Source organism: Magnolia sinica, chromosome 19, assembly GCF_029962835.1.
Source record: "Magnolia sinica isolate HGM2019 chromosome 19, MsV1, whole genome shotgun sequence".
Classification (NCBI taxonomy): Eukaryota; Viridiplantae; Streptophyta; class Magnoliopsida; order Magnoliales; family Magnoliaceae; genus Magnolia; species Magnolia sinica.
Genome location: NC_080591.1, coordinates 22,163,692 through 22,187,261, shown reverse-complemented (window position 1 = coordinate 22,187,261; position 23,570 = coordinate 22,163,692). Strand labels below are relative to the sequence as shown.

Below are 23,570 nucleotides of genomic sequence, written 5' to 3'. Positions count from 1 at the left end.
AGGTTAGAAAACCCTTCATTTCCATCCGATTTTAGGATTTTTGATGTTAAGGCTTGTTCATGCTTAGGTTGGTGGCCCCCACAAGTAATTCGTGGAAGTTCATTCTTGTCAACGAGTTGTAATCGAGCTTGACTTTGTGTGGGTGTCGGTTGTGCACTAATCTCGGGCCCCACTCGTTGAATCGAGCTAAGGTTTATTTGAATCAAGTTAGTTAAACCCCTTTTACCCTTATTGGAGGTTTAATTAAATTATAATCTAAGCTATTAACAATGAATTGAGATTTGGAGTTGTTTCTTCCAAATTCTCTACGTCGAGGTGGAATTGGAGCCAAGAATCTCAATTCTAAGGGGATACTACTCTTCAAGCTTTCCAATGACATTTTTGTCTTGCGATAGTCTCAACACTTGAATAATTATGCTATGTAATCCATGGATCACAAGATAACCCTTATAATCTATCTCCCATGTGCTCGATTAGGGATAATTTGCTAAATCCATAACATGTTTAGAATCATGTATATAATCACATAACATGTTAGCTCTAGTATAGGTTGTTTCACATACATGCACCTCGCAACATGCCTAAGTGTACTTCTCACATCGTAAATCCCAAATGAACAAGTGTTATAATAAGATTTAAAGCATGTTTTGAATGATGGCATGCCGAGATAGTTGGAATCGCATATCCCGGGCGGTGGGCAAGGCGATTGCTGCCGTGAGCGGTATGTTTGTGACATCACAACGATGTACTGTTGCGCTGAGCTACTTGGTCTTGACACAAGATCGTTGGGCCGGTGTGACGGGCAAGGCGACTGTCGCGCCAAGCTACTCAGTCTCAGAGCAAGATCGCCGGGCTAGTGTGATGGTCAAGGCAACTATAGCGGTTAGCGGCATGGCCGCTACGATGAGCAAGACGACTGACATGCTTGGTGACTCGGTCGTGACACCAGACCGTCGTGCGGTTGCGGGGAGTGGTCTGGCCGTTGCGGTAAGCTTATGGTTGTCGTGGTGGTTAACTTAACTACAGCGTCACTCGTCCTCATGGACAAGTACGAACTGTTGCAGATACTAATAGCTTTCTCGAGATTTTCATGATGTAATAGCATCCCTTTTGAGCAAATCCGCCACGCTACCTTTCTTAGCTCGTCAGCGGTCAGACTTAAAGTATTTTAGTGATAGAGTTTTAGGCATTCTGGCGATACCTTCAAGTTTCCTCTCCTACCCAATAGTCTAAAAAATGCTCTCTCACTCTCTCTCATTCTCTTTTCTCTCCTCTTCTATAGAGTGAAGTGGACTATTTATAGGCAAGGGGTGGTGATCGAAGCGAATGTGAGCTCACCACATGGCAAGCCTCATGTGGTGTTTCAGGATGTGATGCGTCAATCAGTGCATCGGTTGCATCCTTTGTTGTAACACCTCGTACTTTTCAGTACTCGGGTGTTACCATTTAAACAAAAATTAGATGAGCATGTGCGGGAACACATACTACCTATAAATTATACATTGCTTGATCACTCTCGATTCACCCATCTTAACCTTCTGATTTGAGATCAATCTACCCTTGATTGACCTTTGACTTCTTAGTGTATGACTACACCATCAATGGTTATTCAACTCGTAACTTGAGTAGGGGCTTCCCCTTATTGCCTTAAAGCCACCAATGGGCAGAGGAAAGCCACCAAGAGAAGAAGGGGAGTTTAAGGAGGAAGGGAAGTGTGAAAGAAGATAAATGATGAAAGGGGGGTTTGAAGAAAGAAAACTCATTGGAAAAAACCAAGTGGGGGCATGTTTATATAAAAAGGGGGTGCATGGCATTAACCTACCCCTGAAAAAAACTAGGGGGCAGAAGAGGTGCCTGAGGCGAGCTATCCATCGCTTGGCCTTCCCTTCTTGAGGAGACAATGCCCACCCTCTCCCCTTAAGAAGAGAGGAACCTTGTGAAGGTTCCCTGTGTAAAGTAACCTCGTGGGGAGGAAAAGATGATGGGATGGAAGAGGAGGAGAGAAAATGATGAGATCTTTATAAGAAATTGAAAAGAGATGAAATAATGAGATGATGAAGATAAATAAGAGATAGAATGAGAAAATGAATGAATGAGGAGAGATAAAGTTTAAAAATTTTCTAAAAAATATTTCAATAAAGACTGGCCTCAATCACAACCGTTGACTTAAGATATGACGGTCCAGATTATTTTAAAATTTTCTAAAAATTATTCAAAAAGAAAAAAAATGACCATGATCACAACTATCGAATGACTATTCGACTGACATGATTACCTTCAAAACAATATTCCCAAATATAAATACTCTCGAATGGTCTTAATTGTGGTCACTGATCACGGCCCAAATCACCAAAAAATCCCGGATAGAATCCCAGACCATGAATACCCCCCTAAGGAGTCGAGCCATGACTTGGGATGATGGATCCAACTAGCTTCTCCAATAGATTGGAATATTGATCATGATTGTCGGCCATGCTCGCTAGGATAAAACCAATCCTGATCATGACTGATGAGTGCAAGATGGCAGACTAAGATTATCCCTAACGGAGCTAATCTCAATCACAACCAACGGATTATAAAACAATTGATTTGATCTATCCCAATATCGGAAAATATATTTTAGATAAAAACTTGTCCCAATTGTAGCCATCTATATTTGAAAAGACGGGTCAGACCCCTTGCGTGTTTACAATAAAAACCAGCTCAGGCGAGACACATGCATCCCCAGTGGAGGTGACTGAGTGAGCTGAACCAATTTCCAAAAATTATTTGCAATAAACCCTCACGAAGTACTACTCATTATGGGGTGAGTTTCACAAAAACTTCAAAAATAGTTTTAAAATAAAGTGTCAGGCATCTGAGGCATCGAGAGGTTTTTTTATGCCTTTGGGTGGGTGCCAGTGCCAAAACAAAATGAGATCAAGTGACTCGCGGTTTCCTCAAAATCGTCGGATCCGCATGCCTACGAAGTACGATCGGTCTGAACTCTAGTGTCAGAATGATCGTACGGAATGCTCAATACATGAATGGATGATAGGTCGAGTCCTACTCATAATCAAAATTTTAGGGCCCGTTTGGCAAGCCGCATTAGGTGGGATTAAGGTGGATGGAATTGTAAAAGTTACAATAAATGCATGTGTAAGGTATTGTCCCTGGATTAGTTGTATCCCATGTTTTCTAGTACTGTGTTTGAAATGTATACATTAAGAAGTAAATCCCAGGATTTACTTTCAAATTATATTTGGATTGAACCTAGATGAAGCAAAATCGATTATCCAATACAAGGCACATTTTCCAAAGCCTACAAAGTTAATTTTAATCCCATCTCACACTCCTTCCAAACATGTCATTCAGAATTTTAAAGTGGGATTAGTAATGCAATCCCATTTAATACAACTTAATACCACTATCCAAACATGCCCTTAAATTATAACCTTTGTGTCAAAACCAATAAATTGCATGGAAAAAATGTCATCTGCAAATACCTGGTTGTAGAGTATTTGTGAAACCTAATTGGGTCTAACTTATAGTGTAGTGAGCTTCTGTAAGGCTACAAAAAGTGCAGGGGCAAATAACCACTTTAACGATCAAGCAAAGCAATAACTCCTAGGGTGATCAGGGAAGCAATGAACGTTACATATGTAGTTAGTAAGGTGGATCCTCGTGAAGTCGCAAAAAGCACATGGGTACTACTTTCCAAATCCATTCCGATGCCAATACCGATCAGGTGTGAAAGGGTTGTAATTAGCTACCCATAATGCCTCAAAAAGCGTAGGGACAATCACAACGTTTTCCCCAAATCCTTGTAATATGTGTGAGTCATGTATTTTCAGACAATCGACTAATGTACGCACCAAGACAGGTAACAAATTTGAACCACCTCCAAGTTTGACTATGGAGGGTAGGGCATCCTTGCAACCTTTGTTAAATATGGGCATTTATAAACACTACGGGTGTACACCTAGTTGAGTTGGCCTCAGCTCGACCCGGCTCGGCCACTAGCTGACCCCAGCTCGAACTCGGCTCGACTCGGTCCCCGAGCCTGATTGGCCAGCTCGGCTTGGCTTGGTTAGCAGCTCGGGCTAGTTCGAACCGAGTTTGACCCAAAATTGAGCCTCTACGGCATTTTCATTTTTCACAAACACATACTGTGCACTTTCAATTTCTCAATGTATGTAAAACAGCAGCAACTGTTTACAAGTATTTCAGCAAACACCTTGTAGGCAACATCAAAATCAAGAAAAAAATGGTATTTGTTTCATATACATACCTTCCTTGCCACTAGCCGACACTTCGTTGAGTCATTTCATCAAACACTTGGTGAGCAACATCAATATTAAAGTAATTGAGTCACCGAGCTACTTCGATCTGAGTTGAGTTGAGCTCGGGCAAGCTTGAACTCGGTTCGAAATTTATTTGAGCTAAAAAAAATCAGCTCCACTTAGCTCGAACACATCTTCAAACCGAGTCGAATCAAGCTTTTTCGAGTCGAGTCGAGTGAGCTAACTAAGCTAACTTGGTTCATGTACACCCCTAATAAACACCTTACCCCAGGCTGACAAGCTAGTCAGACCCAATCAACTCAGTAAGTTAAACCCAGACAACTCAATTAGTCAAACCCAGTCAATTCACCTCAGTTGAACCCAATTAACTTAGCAAGTCAAACCCAACCAAACCTAGTCAACTCAACTAGTGGACTCATCCAGTTAAACTAGACTGCTCTATAGATAAATTCAAAGGGACCATGGGGTTACATCCCCTACCTGTGGCCTCCCTGCCAAAGCAAGGAGCATGCCACGTGGCTAGCGGTGCCCAAGGCGCTGCCCGCCATGTGGCAACTCTCTTGCCTTGGCAGGAGAGGGTGCAAAGCACGCGGGGTTGCTTCGAAACTAGTTGTAATCGTGTCCACTATCCTCCCTTTAAGCCAAAATTACCATCTTAATATCCCATCTGACTATTGAGATCTTGTCACGCAGCAATCTTAAATCCATACCATTAAAGCCTTTTTACCCTCAACTTTCCTAGGAATTACCGAATAACTAGGCCATGAAACTATAAATAGCCACATCTCCTTCCATTTCAAGACTATAAGAAACACACACACAAAAAAAAGATCATCAATCCATTAATCCCTTGGAGAGCTTCCTTCCCTCCACCAAGGGAGAGTATAGAGGGAAAAGAGTCTAGCCCATGTCAGCCCAGTCTAGTACATCCTCTAGCCCCTTGAGCAACTAAAAACCCCGATCCAAACCACTAAATCCAACCCTTGCAAAATAACTGTCCATCTTTATTAGCTTTATCCAAACCACATTGAGCATTAGGAAACACTTATTCCCTTTTCAACTCCTTTGCTCGTCAATAGCATAGTATTTCATACATTGTATTCCACTCAATCATTTTGAGTGTATGTTTTGTGACTTGCCGAACTATTGGATGTTACCCATTGAAAGCTCGAATTGACTGGTCATATTTTTTTGCTTCGACAAGTGAGATAGGGTAGATTTATCTAATCCAAGATACTGCTTTGCAGCGACGGTGCATTAACACGACATTCATATACACTTTCACATCTTTAGTATATAAGAGCTAACGCTAATTTCTGATAATCCAGTTAATCTTATGAAATAGAGATAATATGTTTGTATGGGCACAAATGGTGCCTAACACCTTCCCTCTTTATAACATTGGTCTCTCACTCAAGTTCTGGTTGCAAATCAATGATGCCTAATACCTTTCCTCTTTCTCTTAATATTTCCACTGGGTATAGTCGACTGTAAAACTAGAATAATTGGCCAGTGACAACTCCAGTTAAAGTTAATTTCTTCAATCAGATCAATCGCACCTTTTAGAAAAGGCACACATAAGCATGACTTGCACCCCTTACGCAAATCTTTAGTGGCTATAGAATGATGAATCCGTTAGATACTAGCCAGCTTGACTCAAGAAACAGGATTCTATGAATCATCGAAGATTAACAACTTCTATATATCTACAACATTCATCTTAATATTTAGAAGAGCCTACACCAATGAGCATGCTGATAGGGGTGTACATAGAACCGGAAGAACCGTGGAACCGGATTGGAACTGACCAAACGGTCTAGTTTGGTCCGATTCTAGAGTGCACCGATTATATCAATTCAGTTCTTGGCTTGTGGTCTAGTTTGGTCTGGTTCTAGAGTGCACCGATTACATCAATTCGGTTCTTGGTTTAGGAGTATGTAGAACCAAACTAAACCGTGAACCGATCCGTAGAACCTAACCGCGGAATCGAACCTGGAACCGAATCAGGAATTGAACCTATATTTAAAAAAAAAAAAAAACCCTAATACCCCAACCCCTATTCACGTTGACCACCTGACCCTGCCGCCGCTGCCCTTTCTCTCTCGCCAGTCGTCGCCGATCCTCTCTCTCGCTGATTCTCTCTCTTGCCGGTCCTCTCTCTTTCTCGCTGGTTCTCTCTCTCGCCGCACCTTTCTCCCTCGTCGGTCCTCTCTCCCTCTCTCTAGTCCTCACCCATAACCATTGAACCGATCCGGTTTTAACGGTCCGGTTCGGTTCCAGGGTGCTAACGGGAACCGGACCGAACCGACCCGTGTGTACCCCGGCCGCTGACTGTCCTGCACGTTTCATTTGCTGCCAATTGAATCTAGACCAGTTGATTGTCGGGTTACGCATCACGCTCGACTCAGTACTACCCTACCACAAGACTACCATCCCAGCCCCAAGCAACACAAACCTTCAAAGAACCCGCTCTCTCTGATCAGACGGTCAGAAACGTTCCCATCCATGGCGGTCAGGGCGACCGTCTCCCGATTCCCGATCGACACTGAATCCCAAGAATCCGGCGGCCTGCCATGGGGCATTACCGTCATGCCATTCTCACCGGCCGATGAGCTTGGCCAGCCGCCCGCTTACGGCTCTGATGCTCACCTCCTCCCTCGCTGCGAGAACTGCTGGGCCTACTTCAACACCCTCTGCGAGCTGGAGCAGTGGGCCTGGAACTGCGCCCTCTGCGGCGCCCTCAACGGCCTCTCGTCTCAGGCCATCGCTCGCTACTCGCATCCTCAATCATGCGCCGAGATGTTGTCGTCTTTCATTGATCTCGAGATGCCAGGTATGAATGCCTGCAATCTCGTTTCTAGGGTTAGGGTTCTAGCATTCCTTTCATTTTTGTTGAATTGCGATCTGATGTGTGATTTTGTGTAGATGATGGATCCGGGGACGAAGCGATGCAGGCTTGTCCGGTGTATGTTGCTGCTGTGGATTTGTCGTGTAAGAGTTGCCAATTCCCAACCTTATCGTAGTTGTTGTATATGATTTGCATTACAATCATTCTTTATTTTTGCACTATTTCAATTCCCAAAGTAGAAAATGGTATCTGCAAACCAACAAGCGTGGGGTAAACAGTGGCTCTTTTATTTCTACTGCATGTAAATTACATGCGACTGGTTGTTTAAAACAATTAAACCATGTTATATGGAATTACACTAGAAGGGCTTTTAGGAAATTGAGGTAATTTAGGATGAAGATGTGTCATGGTTCTCTCTCCACCGAAAGAGACGTACTTCAAAAAAAAAAAAGTATCCTTCCTGCCACTTTCTCCACATGAATCACAGGTTCCAATCTTCATAGCTACTGTAATCATTATGCTGATAAAGAAATATTCATCTGTACTATATTAGCTATATATGATGGGAGTAGCGTTTGGCCAAATTTACCCCTGCAATTAGTCTCTGCAAGGGGCTAAAAATTTTGATTTTAAGATGTGGCGGGCCCTACTACCAAGGGCATTTTTTGTTGTCATTTCAATTCTTTCATGCAAGTGGCCTACTTCCCTCTCATCCCTTTTAATGTGCAGCCCGAAATGATAACGATGTAGATTAGGAAGCCCATGCAACAAAGGTTTTATGGGGCTTGTAATGCTGGGGCATTTTCACAATGGGCTCGAGTAGGGTGGCTTGTGGGATGCAGGAGCACACTTGGGGTGGGTGGCTTGCAGAACTCATGGATTCGGGGCCCATGTGAGGTGGAACCCATGGATTTGGGGCCCACGAGGAGGGTTCGGCCGAGGACCTAACCCATGGATTTGGGGCATGGGCTATGAGATAACGGGATTAATTCGCCATGCTCTATCAGTTTGAGCTTTTAGAGTAAGTGGTTAATTGTCCTGCATTGGCATGCCATGATGACTATCTGACATCCACTTCGTACATTTGTTATGGTGGCTCGTGTTAGGATGTCGGCACAAAAACGAGGCATATCTGAAACTTGAGTGGGCCATGGAACTGGCAAACGTGGGATGAGTTGCCCGCCTTTTAGGATCTTTCTCTTTTTCACTTTATGTATAGCATGCAACTGCACCCTTCCCCTTCGTCTCTCCTTTATCTGTCTCTTGCTCTCTCCATGTGCTTTGCCTATGCCATACCCCCCTAGTTACTGCTGCAGCTACTACTACTGTTGTTAACTTTTTTAATACCATATCAAGGTCCCAATATCCATGGATGGTGAGTGGAGTCCTAAAATTGAATTTTAAAAAAGGGATTTTCAAATCCCATTTTGGAAAATATAATGGGATCTGCATTACAACAATTCTCAATGCGCACTGACTGACTGCACATGAAAATGCGTACCTTTTTTTAAAAAAAAAGCTTCCAAAGTTGCATTGGGCTTAAAGGTTGACCTTGGGGTTAATTTGATTGATAGCCATCTCAGCTCTATGGTGCAGGAGATTGCGTGTATGATGAGTGCGTTCCCTTCGAAACAACTGGAATTCTGGTTTTTGTGGGTAGATTTGGGTCAGAGTTTGGGGATGTTATGATGGAAAAAATGTTACAAGAAATCGACATCATGTAAAGGGAACTTGCTATCTCTGGGAGGGAGAGTAATTAAATTGTTCTTGTGAGGCTGCTGATATTTCCGTTTTCTATTCTCAGATACTTGGTTTAGGTTTCTCAATGGCTGCCAAGATTGAGTCCATCCAGAAGAGGTTCCTGAGGAATTATAGTGAGGATGCCCACATATTTCACTTGGTGGCATGGGATGATGTCTGCAGGCTGATCAAATTTTGGGGGTTAGGTCTTAGGAATGTTGGAACTCTCTCTCAATCGATCATTGTTGGGGAAATTGTGGTGGAGAATTGGAAATAGGGAACTGTCTATATTTAGGTCTGTTCTTGTTGCAAAGTATGGCATGGTTGAGAATAGGTAGGATATTAATGGTGCTTTGTGTAAGGCTGGTTCTCCAATTTGGAGAGCTGTTTCGTGGGTTGCTAAAATTTTCTCTCGTCATTTTAGATTGATAGTTGGAAATGGGACAAAAGTTTGTTTCTGGGAAGATTTATGGTGTGGAGAGGTGCGGCTCTGTGAATTGTTTGAGGGGTTACACGTGTTATTTGTGAACAAAGGATATACTCTAGATTCTCTTTCAGAGATTAGTAGGGAAGATAGTGTGGAGTCCGATGTTCCACCAAAAAAACCTTAAAGGAGGATGAACTATAGAGTCTATCTCAGATGTTGAGTATTTTGGAGGGAGTGAATATCCCTCGCAATGGTTACTACTAGTGCTTCTGGGACTTGAAAGCAAATGCTGTTGCACTCTCTGTTTGGAGGTGATTCTTTGAATGCTGTGGCATGTTTTGAAATATGGTCTATTGCAAATTCATTTGAAGGTAAGGGCATTTTTTTGGACCACATATCTTGACAAGATATTAACCATTGATCATCTCAAGAATAGGGGGATTTCGATACCAAACAAATGTCTCATGTGTTTTTTTTTTTTTTTCCTGAGAGGTGACGAAAATTTTATAAAAATTCGCAAGAAGCTGTAAAGAATTAACAAAACAGCAAAGGGGGGAAAACTAGAAGCCCAACAGGGCACAAATAACACAAGGATCCAAATCCTTCATCTGCATAGCCCATTCAGAGGTCCAAGACAGCGCTTTCCTAAAGGTTCCCTCCACAGAGTCCAGCTTGTTTTCGAAGCACCTCCTGTTCCTTTCCATCCAAATCGCCCAAAAAACGGCCGTGGCCACCAAGTGACAGACCACCTTGCCTTCATTCCCGAAACTGCCTTCGTCCCAAGAAGCGAGAAAGGAGTGAATTGACACTGACATAACCCAACAGACATTCAAAGTAGTAAAGAAAGATTCCCATTTCCCAATACATATGGGGAGACCTAAGTACTTAGATGGATATGCACCTGGCCCGCATCCAAAGATTTCTACCATATTTCCAACCTCTTCCTTTGAGAGATGCACTCCTAGCAGCTCACATTTCCAGTCATTGAACTTCATCCCTGACACAACTTCAAAGCAAGCAATGATCTTTCGCAAGTTATCAACCATGGCTTCCTTTGCTTCGAAAAAAAGAATTGTATCATCTGCAAATTGAAGATGGGTGACTGCTGGTCCTGATCTCATTACTTTTAACCTGATTATAAGGAGTGCTTCTTGTCGCTTTTGGAGCATCTTACCTAGAGCTTCCACCACAATAAAAAAAATAGAAAAGGTGACAAAGGATCCCTTGCCTCAAACCTCTTGACGCCTTAAAGAAACTTTTTGGGGAGCCATTTACAAGGACCGAGAAGGAGGCTGATCTCACACACTCCAACATCCATCTTCTCCAAACTTGCCCAAAGGCAAAGCGCCCCAGCATATAATCCATAAAGCTCCAATCGACACGATCGTAAGGCTTTTCAATGTCCAGCTTACACAGTACACCTGGTTTACCTTCCTTGAACTTGGAATCGATGCACTCATGTGCGAGTAATGCACAATCTAGAATTTGGTGACTGGCCACAAACACACTTTGGTTCCTTGAAATAATGCTTGGAAGGGCCTGCTGAAATCGAGATGCTAGGATCTTGGCAAGAATCTTATAAGGGCTCCTCAATAGACTTATCGGCCCAAAATCTTTCAAGTTTTCTTTCAAGTTCTCCGCACCTTCTATTTTGGGGATGATGGCTACGAAGAACTCTTTCACAAAGGCCAAAACATCGGCCTTAACATCTTGCCCAAAACACTTGGGAGAAGGCAAGAGAAAAGCCATCGGGACCCGTGGCTCTGTCTCTTCCAAGAGCCACTATTGCAACTTGCACTTCCTCTCCCGTGACTGGTCTCTCCAGATTGGCCGCTTGAGATAGAGAAATCTGAGCAAATTGAAGATGATCAAGGCTAGGCCTTTCCCCATTTTCAGCCTTTAGCAGCTCGTTCTAGAATTTCACGATACCTTGTATATACTTTCCCTGTCAGTTATCCGAGTGTTCTCCACCGTCAAACAGCAAATCCTGTTCTTTCTTGCCCTTGCACTTGCCATGGCTCTAATGAAGAACCAATAAATGATTTTACTTCTTTGCTGTCAAGTTGCAAGGGAGGTCTGCACAACAGTGTAAAATCTGGCATAGAATGGGTCTTGCCTGGAATTGTTCTATCCTAGTGGAATGATGGTTGAAAACAATGTGGGGCCCTATACAACAATTGTTGTGAGTAAAGTTGTGTAGGCAGGTTTATGGTTGATATGGCTGGAAGAAACCGTAAGATATTCACCGATATATTTGATGGTTGGAGTTGGGAGGGTTTTTACTGTGCTGTTTGTGTGTTGTGAGGGAAATTCCAAATCTCGAGGTTTTCCTCATTTGACAATTGCTTCAAACTGGGAGGAGGTATTAGAGTGCCAGTGGAAAAAGGCAAGTCATGTTGTCAGGTGGAGGGTTTCTCCTTCAGGTAATGTTAAGATAAGCTTCGATGGTGCTTTGCAGGGAAATCCAAATCTAGTTGGAGCTGGTGGTATAGCGTGTGACAGTAACGGAGCTATTCAGGTCGAGGTATACAAAAATGGGCACGGGCCGTTATGTGATATGGTGTCGTAGCGGCCCATGAAAAAAAATTACAGACAATAGTGGGCCCATAACAGACCGTTATTACCATGCATAATGGCCCGGGACGGTATGCGCATATCAATACCCTTTTGGGGGTTGTTTTCATTTTCCCCATTTTTCCTTCTCTTTTCGACATATTTGCCTCTTGGGACTATTTTTAACCCATCTTTGGCAAGTTTATGCATTTTTGAAGATTAAAAGACAAGATTTAAGCCATTTTTGAAGAATTAAAGATACAGAGATGAATTTTGGGAAAATAGAAAAAATAGGTAAATATTCATCTTTTCCTTATTGCAAATGTATTGATTCAACACTATATTACCAAATCGACCAACTCTTGTTAGATTTGTGTTCGATTTGGCCATGTTTGTATAATTTTTTCTTGTTGCAAATGTATTGATTCAACATTATATTACCAAATCTACCAAATCTTGTTAGATTTGTGTTCAATTTGGCCATGCATGTATAGTTTTTCTAATTTTGCTTGTTTTTATACAGTTTCTAGCAATTTGCAAATTTTTATATCATTATCTTGAAAAAATAACATTTTCTTTTTGTGAAATATTTAGAGTGTAGATGATTCAAATCCATGTATGGTGCTTATATCTACAAATGGATGCATTAAAATAGTTTCTCATTTTGTTTTCTATTTTTTGGTATTTTGGTAATTTGAGGGTTGGATAAATGGTGTTATTTTATTTTAAATTTTTTTTTTTCTCAAATTTCTTAAGGGCCTGTTTGGATTAGCTTACCGTGGTGTAAATACCGGAAAATAAATAATTATTATTTACTTTGATATTTCATGCTAGCTACGTTGACAACTATGCTATTTCCAAGGCCTCGCACTAAAATTGAGGAAAAATACCATTCTTGAAAAATCCATGGGCCCCACCATGATGTATGTGTCTGATCCACACTGTTCATCTGTTTTACTTGTTCATTTTAGGGCATGAGCCAAAAAACAAGGTAGATCCAAAGTGTAAGCAGACCACACCACAGGAAACACAGAGAACTGAACGCCTATTGTGGAAAACTTCTTGTGGGGCACAAAAGTTTTGGATCAAGTTGATATTTGTGTTTTCCCTTCAACCATGTCTATGTGACCTTATGAACAGGTTGGATGACCGATACATAGTAAAATGGCTTCTTCAATTCATAGTCCAGAAAATCATCACTTGTAGTTCAGTGGAGCTGTTGTTTTTGTCCTCCGAAAGCTCTTGCTAGTGACCATTGTTTCCTATATTGAACAGCCTACTTGCTGCTTTTCTTCTTTGCAGATTGTCAAATATTTACGAATTTATCTTCTTTTGGCATTCTAACTACTTGTTGTATCTTTAGTTTGGCTACCATTTAACGTTCTTACTGTTACAACCCCACCCAACTTTTGGGGAAATGATCAATAGCCTTTGATGCCTTCGCCCAATCAATCACATGCAGTTTAGCTCTTTTTAAAATCTCTGCCTCTCACCCCTCTCGATTCCTGAAGCATCGATTGTTCCTTTTTAAAATCAACCCCACCCAACTTTGGAGAAGACTTGGCCGCCAGACTTTTGAACCCAATCTAACACATTATAAAGAATTATCCAATAGTTTTTGGCCATACCCACGATATTCCAAAGAGCTTTAGAAAGTTGTCCCACAGTTGCCTTGCTGATTCCTCATCATGGAGGTACATGAGACATGTTTGGAAGAACCATTTTGCTTTTGTGGAGATTATTAACCGTTAGAACCTTGTTACTTCCCACAAGCCATGCTAAAGTGGCCACCTTTGGAGGGTGAAAAGGCCAAGCTATATGTCCTTTGGGGGGGGGGGGGGGGGGGGGGGAATAGGACAATGCTGAATTTAAAATAATAACAGCGGAATTAAATAATGAGATAGCCAAATAAAGGAAATCAATTCACAATGCTGAAATGAATGACAACCTCAATAAACAAGTATTGAGAGGTTGATACAAATGCTGTTATAAGGACAACCTTACACCATAAAAACCAAGGGTTTATTGTAGGACAACCTTATTTCTAGAACGTTCTTCATATCAAAAACTCAAACTGAAGAGGAATAAATAAATAGCAAGGAATTGAAATAAATTGCAAGAATTTAAATTTAAATTATTACAACATTCCCTACGATGCTTGAAATGTAAATATTATAACATTCACATCCACACATACATTCCACAAACTTGAATGATAAAAGATAGGAAATATAACTCACACATCTACAAAACACAAAGAGTTATAGTGGTTCGCCTGTGTGTACACCAACTGTTAAACAACAGCCACACAACTTGCTACTCCACTCCTAATATCCTCACAAAAGGGATATTAGCGTTCACTATGAAAATAGGTTTCACAGGTTCACCTAAAACCTTCACAATTGTGTCTTTCAAATGGGCTTACACAATTCAAAAACCCCACTTCTGAGTTTTCCTGGCTCTCCTCAGATAACCACTAGATTGAGATTTTTTTGGCTTAATTTAAAAAAAAAACCAAAATGAAGGAAATTTACAATGTAGTAAAATACTTGGATTTCTCCTTTTGTAGCAGTCCGGAAGAACCAATTAGAGTAGAAGTTCGAATGTAGAAGTTCAATGTCCAATACTCACTTTGAAATGGTTCTAGGTTCTAATTGATTTTAAATTAAACCAGTTGGGCTAGCTATATTTGATTTTGATTCCAAGAAGAAGGAATACAATAATTCCTCTTTTCAATTCAGATTGGAATATAGAAACAAAATCAAATTAATAAAGCTAACAAAAGAGAATATTAAATATGCACAATGTAGCTTAAAAATGAACACAAACTTATCTCAGAGTGATGCCTTGATTTTACTTGAAATTCGATACTAAACTCTGAAATTCGTGTTCTATTTATAGATGCAGAAATCTCATCTACAACTGGTCCTGAGGACACTACGACTGGTCGTAGACTGAACATAATTTTAAAATTTTAAGCGGGATCGGATAAAACTGTTTCACGACTGGTCGTAGGGTGTCCACGACCAGTCGTAGCAGACCCAGGACTGGTCGTAGGAAACCACGATTGGTTGCTGTAGTTCGAGTCGTAGAACCAGTATTGGTCGTAGGACGAGTCGTGCACTGTTCACACGACTGGTTGAACAGAGTCCAGGACTGGTCGTAGCTTAACCAAAAAATTTTGAAAATTTGCAACAACTTAGGACTGGTCTTGGAATTTCTCGGACTGGTCGAGTCAGAGTTAGGACTAGTCAAACAGAGTTCAGGACTAGTCTTAGAACAGTCTAAATACATGTAAAGTAATTCAATTTGAATTATGTATACAAAATGACCTACCCTAAGGTCAGTCTAAGGTCAATCATACCTTGAAAGTGAGGTATGAACATTGAGACTTCATTTCTTCAGATGATAGTTGACCTTTGAAGATTGTGAAGCTTGAGATCTCTCTACTTGATATAACATTGAGCTTGAGATCTTCTAGAGATTGAATTATACTTAATCTTGAGTTGTACTTCTTGGAGCTTGAATTACACTTGACTTGGGTCTTGAACAAGATCACTTCTTCCGTTGTAGCTTGTACTTGCATTTCTTGAAATGGTTTGAAGTAGTTCTTTGTTCTTGACTTGAAGCAAAGTGTTTAGAGAGGTGATGCAATGTATTGATCATATAAGCCAATGAGCTACACAAGACGTAGATCGATGTTTTGGCACCACAAAATTTGACAACCAAAGGAGCACTTACAGAGGGACACCATACCACCACACAAAAGTGGATGGACTAACCCCATCATTGGAACCCTCTCCACTTTGCATCTTGAAAAAAGATTTAACGGACCTCTCATTTAACCACACCATCATGTTTGATTCCGATAGCATTGGCCTCACCTTTGAAAGAAAATTGAGCAAATTAACTAACTCAAACTCTGCATCATCTAAATTTCCGGTAGGGCCCATATACTTCCTCACCTTGAAAGGAAAGACAACTTGCAACTACTAAACTCTCCCCCCTTGATTAACCTTGCCTACCTAGGAAAAACTTCACCCAATTTCTGCTCCCGCACCCATATATTATCCTAGAACCTAATCTTCAAACCATTTCCTTAAGGAAAACCCCAGCCCTTCCCATACCTTACTTCTAATTGAATTTACTGCTTTCCAAAGGCAAGAAGACCTATACATCGACGAGGGCCGAGTCCACTAAGCATTCCACCCATTCACTAAGCACCCCCCCACCCCGGGACACCATACTTCCTGCCCACCACCTCCTCCATAAACTCCCCTCCTCCACCCCAAATCTCTACACCCATTTACCTAACAGTGCAACATTTGCTACCTCCAGGCTTCTCAACCTAGCACTCCCTTGATCCCATGGCTTACGGCCTTCCTCCCTTGCTGCTCTGATCCAACGTATGCTAGCTATCACACTTCAGATTCTTTCCTTATTTCATTAAATTGTAGACAGGTTTTCTTTCTTCTGGTGCACATGCTCTTGATCAATTAAATTTGCAAATATGTTGTTTGTTAAGAGAGTAGACTGACAGCTTAATCTCGCTGAACTTCTTGAACTGCTCTGCAGCGTCTGAAGAGTTCTTGGAACTGATCAAAAGTGCTCTTTTAGCTGCATTGGAAGGTAAGTGATTATCAGAACCAGAATCATTTCATGATGTACATACTATGACAAATACTCTTTAGAAGCTGATCTTTTCCTATCTCTCTTTTTTGTTGTTGTTGTTGTTGGCAGCTCTTGGGCCAGGATCGTTATTTGGGCTTGTTACATTCAGCCATAAGATAGGGCTATATGATGTTCAAGGGCCCATACCAGTTGTAAAGAACATATTCATTCCTCCGGATTTGGATGGCACACTGCCCATTGCGCTTGAAGATGCCATGCCATTGCTATCTTTCTTGGCCCCTGTATGTTAGTGACTGATCCTGATTTCAAATAACACTGAAAATTTTCCTGCATAAGTTACAGTTACACTGGTGAAGCAATTACTTGGGAATTGGGTTATCAAAAGCCATTTATAGTGTGTGAGAAACTTTTTGTTATTTAATTCTGAAGGTTTTAGAATTATGAAACAGGTGGATACTTGTAAGGATCGCATTGCAGCAGCCCTTGAAACACTGAAGCCAACCACTTCCTGGGAAAGAACCACTGCAGCAGGCCAAGAAATGGATGGTGTATTGCTGGGTGGGCGGGGTTTTGGTGTAGCAATGGAAGCCCTATTGAATTATCTGGGATCAGAATATGGAAATACATTTGCATTGGGTATGGTAAAGTCCAAAGCACATCTCAATGTATTTTGCTTAGGTTTTACATAATTAAAGGCATTCTGAATGAATAATATCTTGTTCGTTTATCTTTTCTTTGTTCTTGTATTTTCTGGGGGACGTTATACCTGAGTAGAAATTTTTGTTTTCTTTAAAATTTAAATGAATGCAGCTAGAGTGTTTGCATTTTTGTCTGGTCCTCCTGATTATGGAGCTGGGCAATTAGATAGTAGGCGGTATGGTGAGCAATATGCAAGCAAAGGAGAGGATGCAGATCGTGCACTGCTTCCTGAGCAGACACCATTTTATAAACAGCTGGTAATTTTGGTCCATGGAGTGGCAAAATCTTGCTGTAAGTTTCATGTTTAGGAAATGAGAACACTGACGAACATTTCACAGGCTGCTGTCGCTGTTCAAGCAGGTGTCTGTGTGGACATATTTGCTGTTACCAATGAATATACAGACTTGGCATCACTCAAATTTCTGAGCATTGAAAGTGGTGGCTCATTGTTTTTATATTCAAATACCGATGATTCAACTTTACCTCAGGACATGTAAGTTTTGTTACTGCTTTCTGCTCCACCATTATTAGCTTGAAATGTTGTATTTTGTACTTGAAGGCAACTTGCTTTTGAGCAAAAAAGGGCAATACTGTGTTTATAAATCAAAAAGAATTTAGTTAGGTATAGAACTCTTGCCTTTTAACATTGTTTAAATACCACCTCAATTCAAAAAAAAAAGGTTTAAATACTGCCTCTCTGAAAATCTACTGAGACCTTCAGAAGTGTTAAGGCATCAGTTTTGGTTGTTAAGAGAGGATCAGAAACATAGTGCTGTCTTGGATATGATTTACAAGATGTGACACTGTTAGTGTAGACAATACGACTAGTGGTCAGATGAGAGTTGCTCACTCTGGCGAGGACATTTTGAGGTTCACTATTAGATGGGAGAAGCTCCTTGCTGGAGTCTTCAAGTTATGAATCTAGCTAGCGTGGTTATTTTAGTCCCCTGTATGTTGTTGATTTGATTAGCGATGATTGTGGAGTGTTGAGTTTGTTGTCCTATTGGAGTCAAGGATTCCAATGAAGCTGAAGCATGGACTTTTTTAGCAGTCCTGCCCCATTGTCTCTTTTCCCTCTAATTATGGTAGTCAACTAGCAAAACTATTTAGGTGGTGAATTGACAAAAGAAGTTGATGCAGGACAATTAACCACTTGCTTTAAAAGCTCGAACTGTTAGAGCATGGCAAATCAATCCCTTTATCTCATAGTCCAGACCTCACATCTCACGGGTTAGGACCTTGGCCGAACCCCCCTCGTGGGCCCCAAATCACATGGGTACTGCCTCACACGAGCCACCCGCCTCACACGGGTGGGGCCCACCCAACACGAGCCACCCACCTCACATGGGCCGCCCACCTCGAGTGTGCCCATGCATCCCACAGGCAACCCCACTTGAGCCCGGTGTGAAAATGCCCCTGTATTAATAACCCCCGGTGAGGAGTCTCGAACACGAGACCTCCCGCTCTGATACCAATTTGATGCAAGACAATTAACCACTTGTTCTAAAAGAAGTATTTAGAAATAATGAAGAAAAATGTCACCTTTTCGTCACAGTTTCAGTTATTTAGGGTAATCTTAATCTGGTGATGTCAAGGTATTCCGTAATGGTAACAGTGGCCAAAACGGCCACCACCGTTACCATTATGATATGGGCTATAATGGCCGTTACTCTCTCTCTCTCTCTCTCTCTTTCTCTCTCTCTTAAAAAAATCATTGGCTGTCATTTTTTTCTGTAACAGCCGTTATGGTCATAAACAGTGGCCACCATTACCTTTATGTAACGGCTGTAACAGCCGTAATGTAACTGTTTTCACATATCTTGGATGATGTCTTAGTGATCTTTCTTGTTCTCTCTCTCTCTCTCTCTCTCTCTCTCTCTCTCTCTCTCTTTTTCTGTTTGCATTTCTTCCTAAATAATAGGATGATTTGATTGTGAGATGGATCCTGTTGCAGGTATCGGATGTTGAGTCGTCCATACGCCTTTGGCTGTATATTGAGATTGAGGACATCTACCGAGTTCAAACCTGGTCGTTCTGTATGTGATTGATGCATATTGCTATTGAACTTCACAATTACCAGTTAATGAGTCAACTATTTAAACTTCATTTATTATTGTTTTTCTTACCTCTTCAATTTCTTTTGCAGTATGGTCATTTCTTTCCAGATCCTCAGTATGAAAATGTTCAACATATTATTTGTTGTGATTCTTATACCACATATGCTTATGACTTTGAATTCACCAATGCAGTTGGATTTTCCAGGTACAAATTTCTTCTGCAGATGCATGCTTAACGTCCATAAGATCTTGCGGATGTGATATATGTTTGATCTTCTTTTCCGTTCTAGCCATTTCTCGGATATGTTGTTCATTACCTGCAGCTTCTCAAGGAATGGATGCATGCGTCTAAGTTTGTGAATCAGTTTCCTGAGCGATGGGTTGAGTTGTAATTGTCTTTAGCTTTGTTGTTTCTTTGGCTGCGGCTTTTCTTTTTAATAAATTTATCGTCGTTCAAAAACAAAAAAAACACCTGCAGCTTCTCAAGACTCGAATGGTTATACTTAATATGGAAAATTCATCATTTCACGATAGGATGGGCACATTAGGATGTACTGCCCACGGTTTAAAGTATCATCTGAAACCGGTACATATCACCCTATACGTACTGGCATCCATGAACAGTACAGGTGTATCTGCCCCGTATCAGCCGAAACAGTCTGATATGGGGTAATAAGTACGTTACGAGTTTCGGGGTCATATCGGCCGTTACCCGATTTTGTACCCGTATTAGCCTAATAACGATAATTTTTTTTATATTTTAAGCTCTGTTTTTGCTGTTTTTTGAAACCTCTTGCTTCCAAACTGTTTCTCACTCCTTTTACTACTAATTTCGACCAACCTTGCCTACGTATTTGAGATAAAAACACATTATATTACGGATTTTCTTGAATCAAAGCTCGGTGGGCCATTTTTCAGAAATTCGTCAAAAATAAGTATTTATATATTTTTTAATATGTTTTGCTGTTTTAATCATGTCATATGATGTGTTAATCATAGTAGAACATGTTAATGTGCATTTTACAGATTTGGGGTGCCATTTAATAATTTTTTTAATATTTTTTTCTATTTACGCATGAATTTTGGCCCCTTTTTTTAAAATTCGAAAAATCAATTTTTAATGGTTGTTTTGCTGTTTTAATCATGTCATTTGATGTGTTAATCATAGTAGAACATGTTAATGTGTATTTTACAGATTTGGGGTGCCATTTTATATTTTTTTAATATTTTTTTCTATTTACGCATTTATTTTGGCCCTTTTTTTGAAAATTCGAAAAATCATTTTTTAATGATTCTTTTGCTGTTTTAATGATGCCATATGATGTGTTAATCATAGTAGAACATGTTAATGTGCATTTTACATATTTGGGGTGCCATTTTATATTTTTTTCTATTTACGTATTTATTTTGGCCCTTTTTTTGAAAATTCGAAAAATCATTTTTTAATGATTCTTTTGCTGTTTTAATGATGCCATATGATGTGTTAATCATAGTAGAAGATGTTAATGTGCATTTTACATATTTGGGGTGCCATTTTATATTTTTTTAAAATATTTTTTCTATTTACGCATTTATTTCGGCCCTTTTTTTGAAAATTCGAAAAATCATTTTTTAATGATTCTTTTGCTGTTTTAATGATGCCATATGATGTGTTAATCATAGTAGAACATGTTAATGTGCATTTTACAGATTTGGGGTGCCATTTTATATTTTTTTTATATTTTTTTCTATTTACGCATTTATTTTGGCCCTTTTTTTGAAAATTCGAAAAATCATTTTTTAATAATTCTTTTGCTGTTTTAATGATGCCATATGATGTGTTAATCATAGTAGAACATGTTAATGTGCATTTTACATATTTGGGGTGCCATTTTATATTTTTTTTTATATTTTTTTCTATTTACGCATGAATTTTGGCCCTCAAAAATAATTGCAAACACCTAAATGTAAGATATTTTTATATTACATTCATTCTAATATATCTATCATTGATAGTAAATAGTTAGAAAATTAAATATATGAATTTTGTAGTCAAATTCAGGTTATTTGGTTCATAAATTCATCAGACAGTCCGATACAACTTCTCACCAAAGAGTGGACTATTACACCACCATAAACATGTTCTAATTTATAAATGAATGCATATTTGGAATGTTTAGAATATTCCGGATTTAAACTTCATTTATTATTGTTTTTCTTACCTCTTCAATTTCTTTTGCAGTATGGTCATTTCTTTCCAGATCCTCAGTATGAAAATGTTCAACATATTATTTGTTGTGATTCTTATACCACATATGCTTATGACTTTGAATTCACCAATGCAGTTGGATTTTCCAGGTACAAATTTCTTCTGCAGATGCATGCTTAACGTCCATAAGATCTTGCGGATGTGATATATGTTTGATCTTCTTTTCCGTTCTAGCCATTTCTCGGATATGTTGTTCATTACCTGCAGCTTCTCAAGGAATGGATGCATGCGTCTAAGTTTGTGAATCAGTTTCCTGAGCGATGGGTTGAGTTGTAATTGTCTTTAGCTTTGTTGTTTCTTTGGCTGCGGCTTTTCTTTTTAATAAATTTATCGTCGTTCAAAAACAAAAAAAACACCTGCAGCTTCTCAAGACTCGAATGGTTATACTTAATATGGAAAATTCATCATTTCACGATAGGATGGGCACATTAGGATGTACTGCCCACGGTTTAAAGTATCATCTGAAACCGGTACATATCACCCTATACGTACTGGCATCCATGAACAGTACAGGTGTATCTGCCCCGTATCAGCCGAAACAGTCTGATATGGGGTAATAAGTAACGGTATTGCTGGTGAACACACCCATTTCAAACCTTGGCACTGCCACTTCATTTGCAACCAACTGATAATGAGCTCTGACTTACATCATTTCTACTTCACTGTGATCGTTCCTCTTACCTTTATTTGATCAAACAAGAAACGTTGATTTGGTTCTATTCTGTAATGGACTGCTTTCTGTGAGGATTGGTGAAGAACTAGAAGCGAGATGAACCTTGAAAGATATAAAAATGCTAAAAGGAAGTGAAGAGGGCAATAAGGTCAAATATAAAGCATATAATGATTTGTATGAGGAAAAGTTGAGATATGAACCACATTAGATGCATAAAGTGTGAGGAATAGAGGGTTATAGTGAAAGATAATGAGCTTAGGGAGAGATAGAGAAGTTGCCTTCAAAAGTTGTTGAATTAAGATTCGATGCAAAGATGGACTTAAGAGGGGTCAATTCTAAAAAATAAAAGGACTTTGGAGGGCTTTTAGATCCTGGGGGATTGAGAGGGTGAGTATGTTATTTTAGAATTCATTTAAGGAAAGTAAAGGGAGCCCTGGTAAGGATGAAAAAAAGGAAAAGGTTGAGGAGATGGATGCTATGTTGATAGAGGTGTGGAAGATTCTGGGTGAAACCGAACAGTTTGTCTAACTTCTTTTGTTTTGTTTTTTTTTTTTTTTTTGTTTATATATATATATATATATATATATATATATATATATATATATATATATATATTTGGTGGGGAGTGGCAAAGTAGGACTAGTTTACCTCTAAAAAAAGCCTGACTAGTTCGTTAGGAGGGGTTTCAGACCTTATGAGATGGGGAGAACATGTGTATTATGGTAGAGTTGAACCAAGGGAAGTAAAAGTAGCAGTAGCAAGGATGAAAGCAATGTTAACTAAAGCTGCCAACCCCCGTAGGTTTCCCTTTTTGAATTGCACAACTGGGTTGTGTTACGTGTGATCTGGGTTGTTGTTGTTGTTGTTGTTTTTTTTTTTTTTTTTCCCTAACAAAAAATTCTCTCCGCTCTTAGTATTTATCAAGTTGTAAAACAAATTATATGTAGAAGGATAGCATAGAGATTTATACTTTGCTTTATGCAGTAGCATGCACATTGGAAATGGATAATCCTATGCGTGCATGGTCCGTATTAATAACATTCATCATTTCATAATATGAACTACAATATCATATCGTATAAAGAACCATACTGCATGTCATATGTACTGGAGCAGCACACATGTTCCTAATTGTAATATACCATGTAGCGGAGGTAGTGTACCACATCCTTGATTCTGAAACGTGTACTAGGGGGACCCACATCCAAGTAACCTTCAGATGAAAAGAAAATGTTATGGGGGAACTGATGGCATACCATTAGAGGAGTGAAAGATTTTGGTAGAAACTAGACTAGTTTGGCTAAGCTTTTTTTTTTTTTTTTTTTTCCAACAAAATTTTAGCAGCAAAGGAAATGCCATGCGAGTGGAGGACAAGCATTATAATACCTATTTACATGAATAAAAGAGACA

The 23,570-nt window shown here is 39.8% G+C and overlaps 1 protein-coding gene across 1 annotated transcript in view; it reads left to right on the top strand.

Moving 5' to 3' along the window:
* The first annotated feature begins 6,683 nt into the window (after positions 1-6,683).
* Positions 6,684-23,570, top strand: part of LOC131235427 (protein transport protein SEC23 D) — a 38,062-nt gene continuing 21,175 nt past the window's right edge. The window contains exons 1-9 of the mRNA XM_058232614.1: positions 6,684-7,116; positions 7,209-7,274; positions 16,427-16,480; positions 16,592-16,764; positions 16,933-17,119; positions 17,294-17,439; positions 17,521-17,675; positions 19,137-19,218; positions 19,329-19,444. Coding sequence (XP_058088597.1) covers positions 6,789-7,116; positions 7,209-7,274; positions 16,427-16,480; positions 16,592-16,764; positions 16,933-17,119; positions 17,294-17,439; positions 17,521-17,675; positions 19,137-19,218; positions 19,329-19,444 — 1,307 coding nt within the window. The 5' untranslated portion in view covers positions 6,684-6,788. The remainder of the gene's footprint in view (positions 7,117-7,208; positions 7,275-16,426; positions 16,481-16,591; positions 16,765-16,932; positions 17,120-17,293; positions 17,440-17,520; positions 17,676-19,136; positions 19,219-19,328; positions 19,445-23,570) is intronic.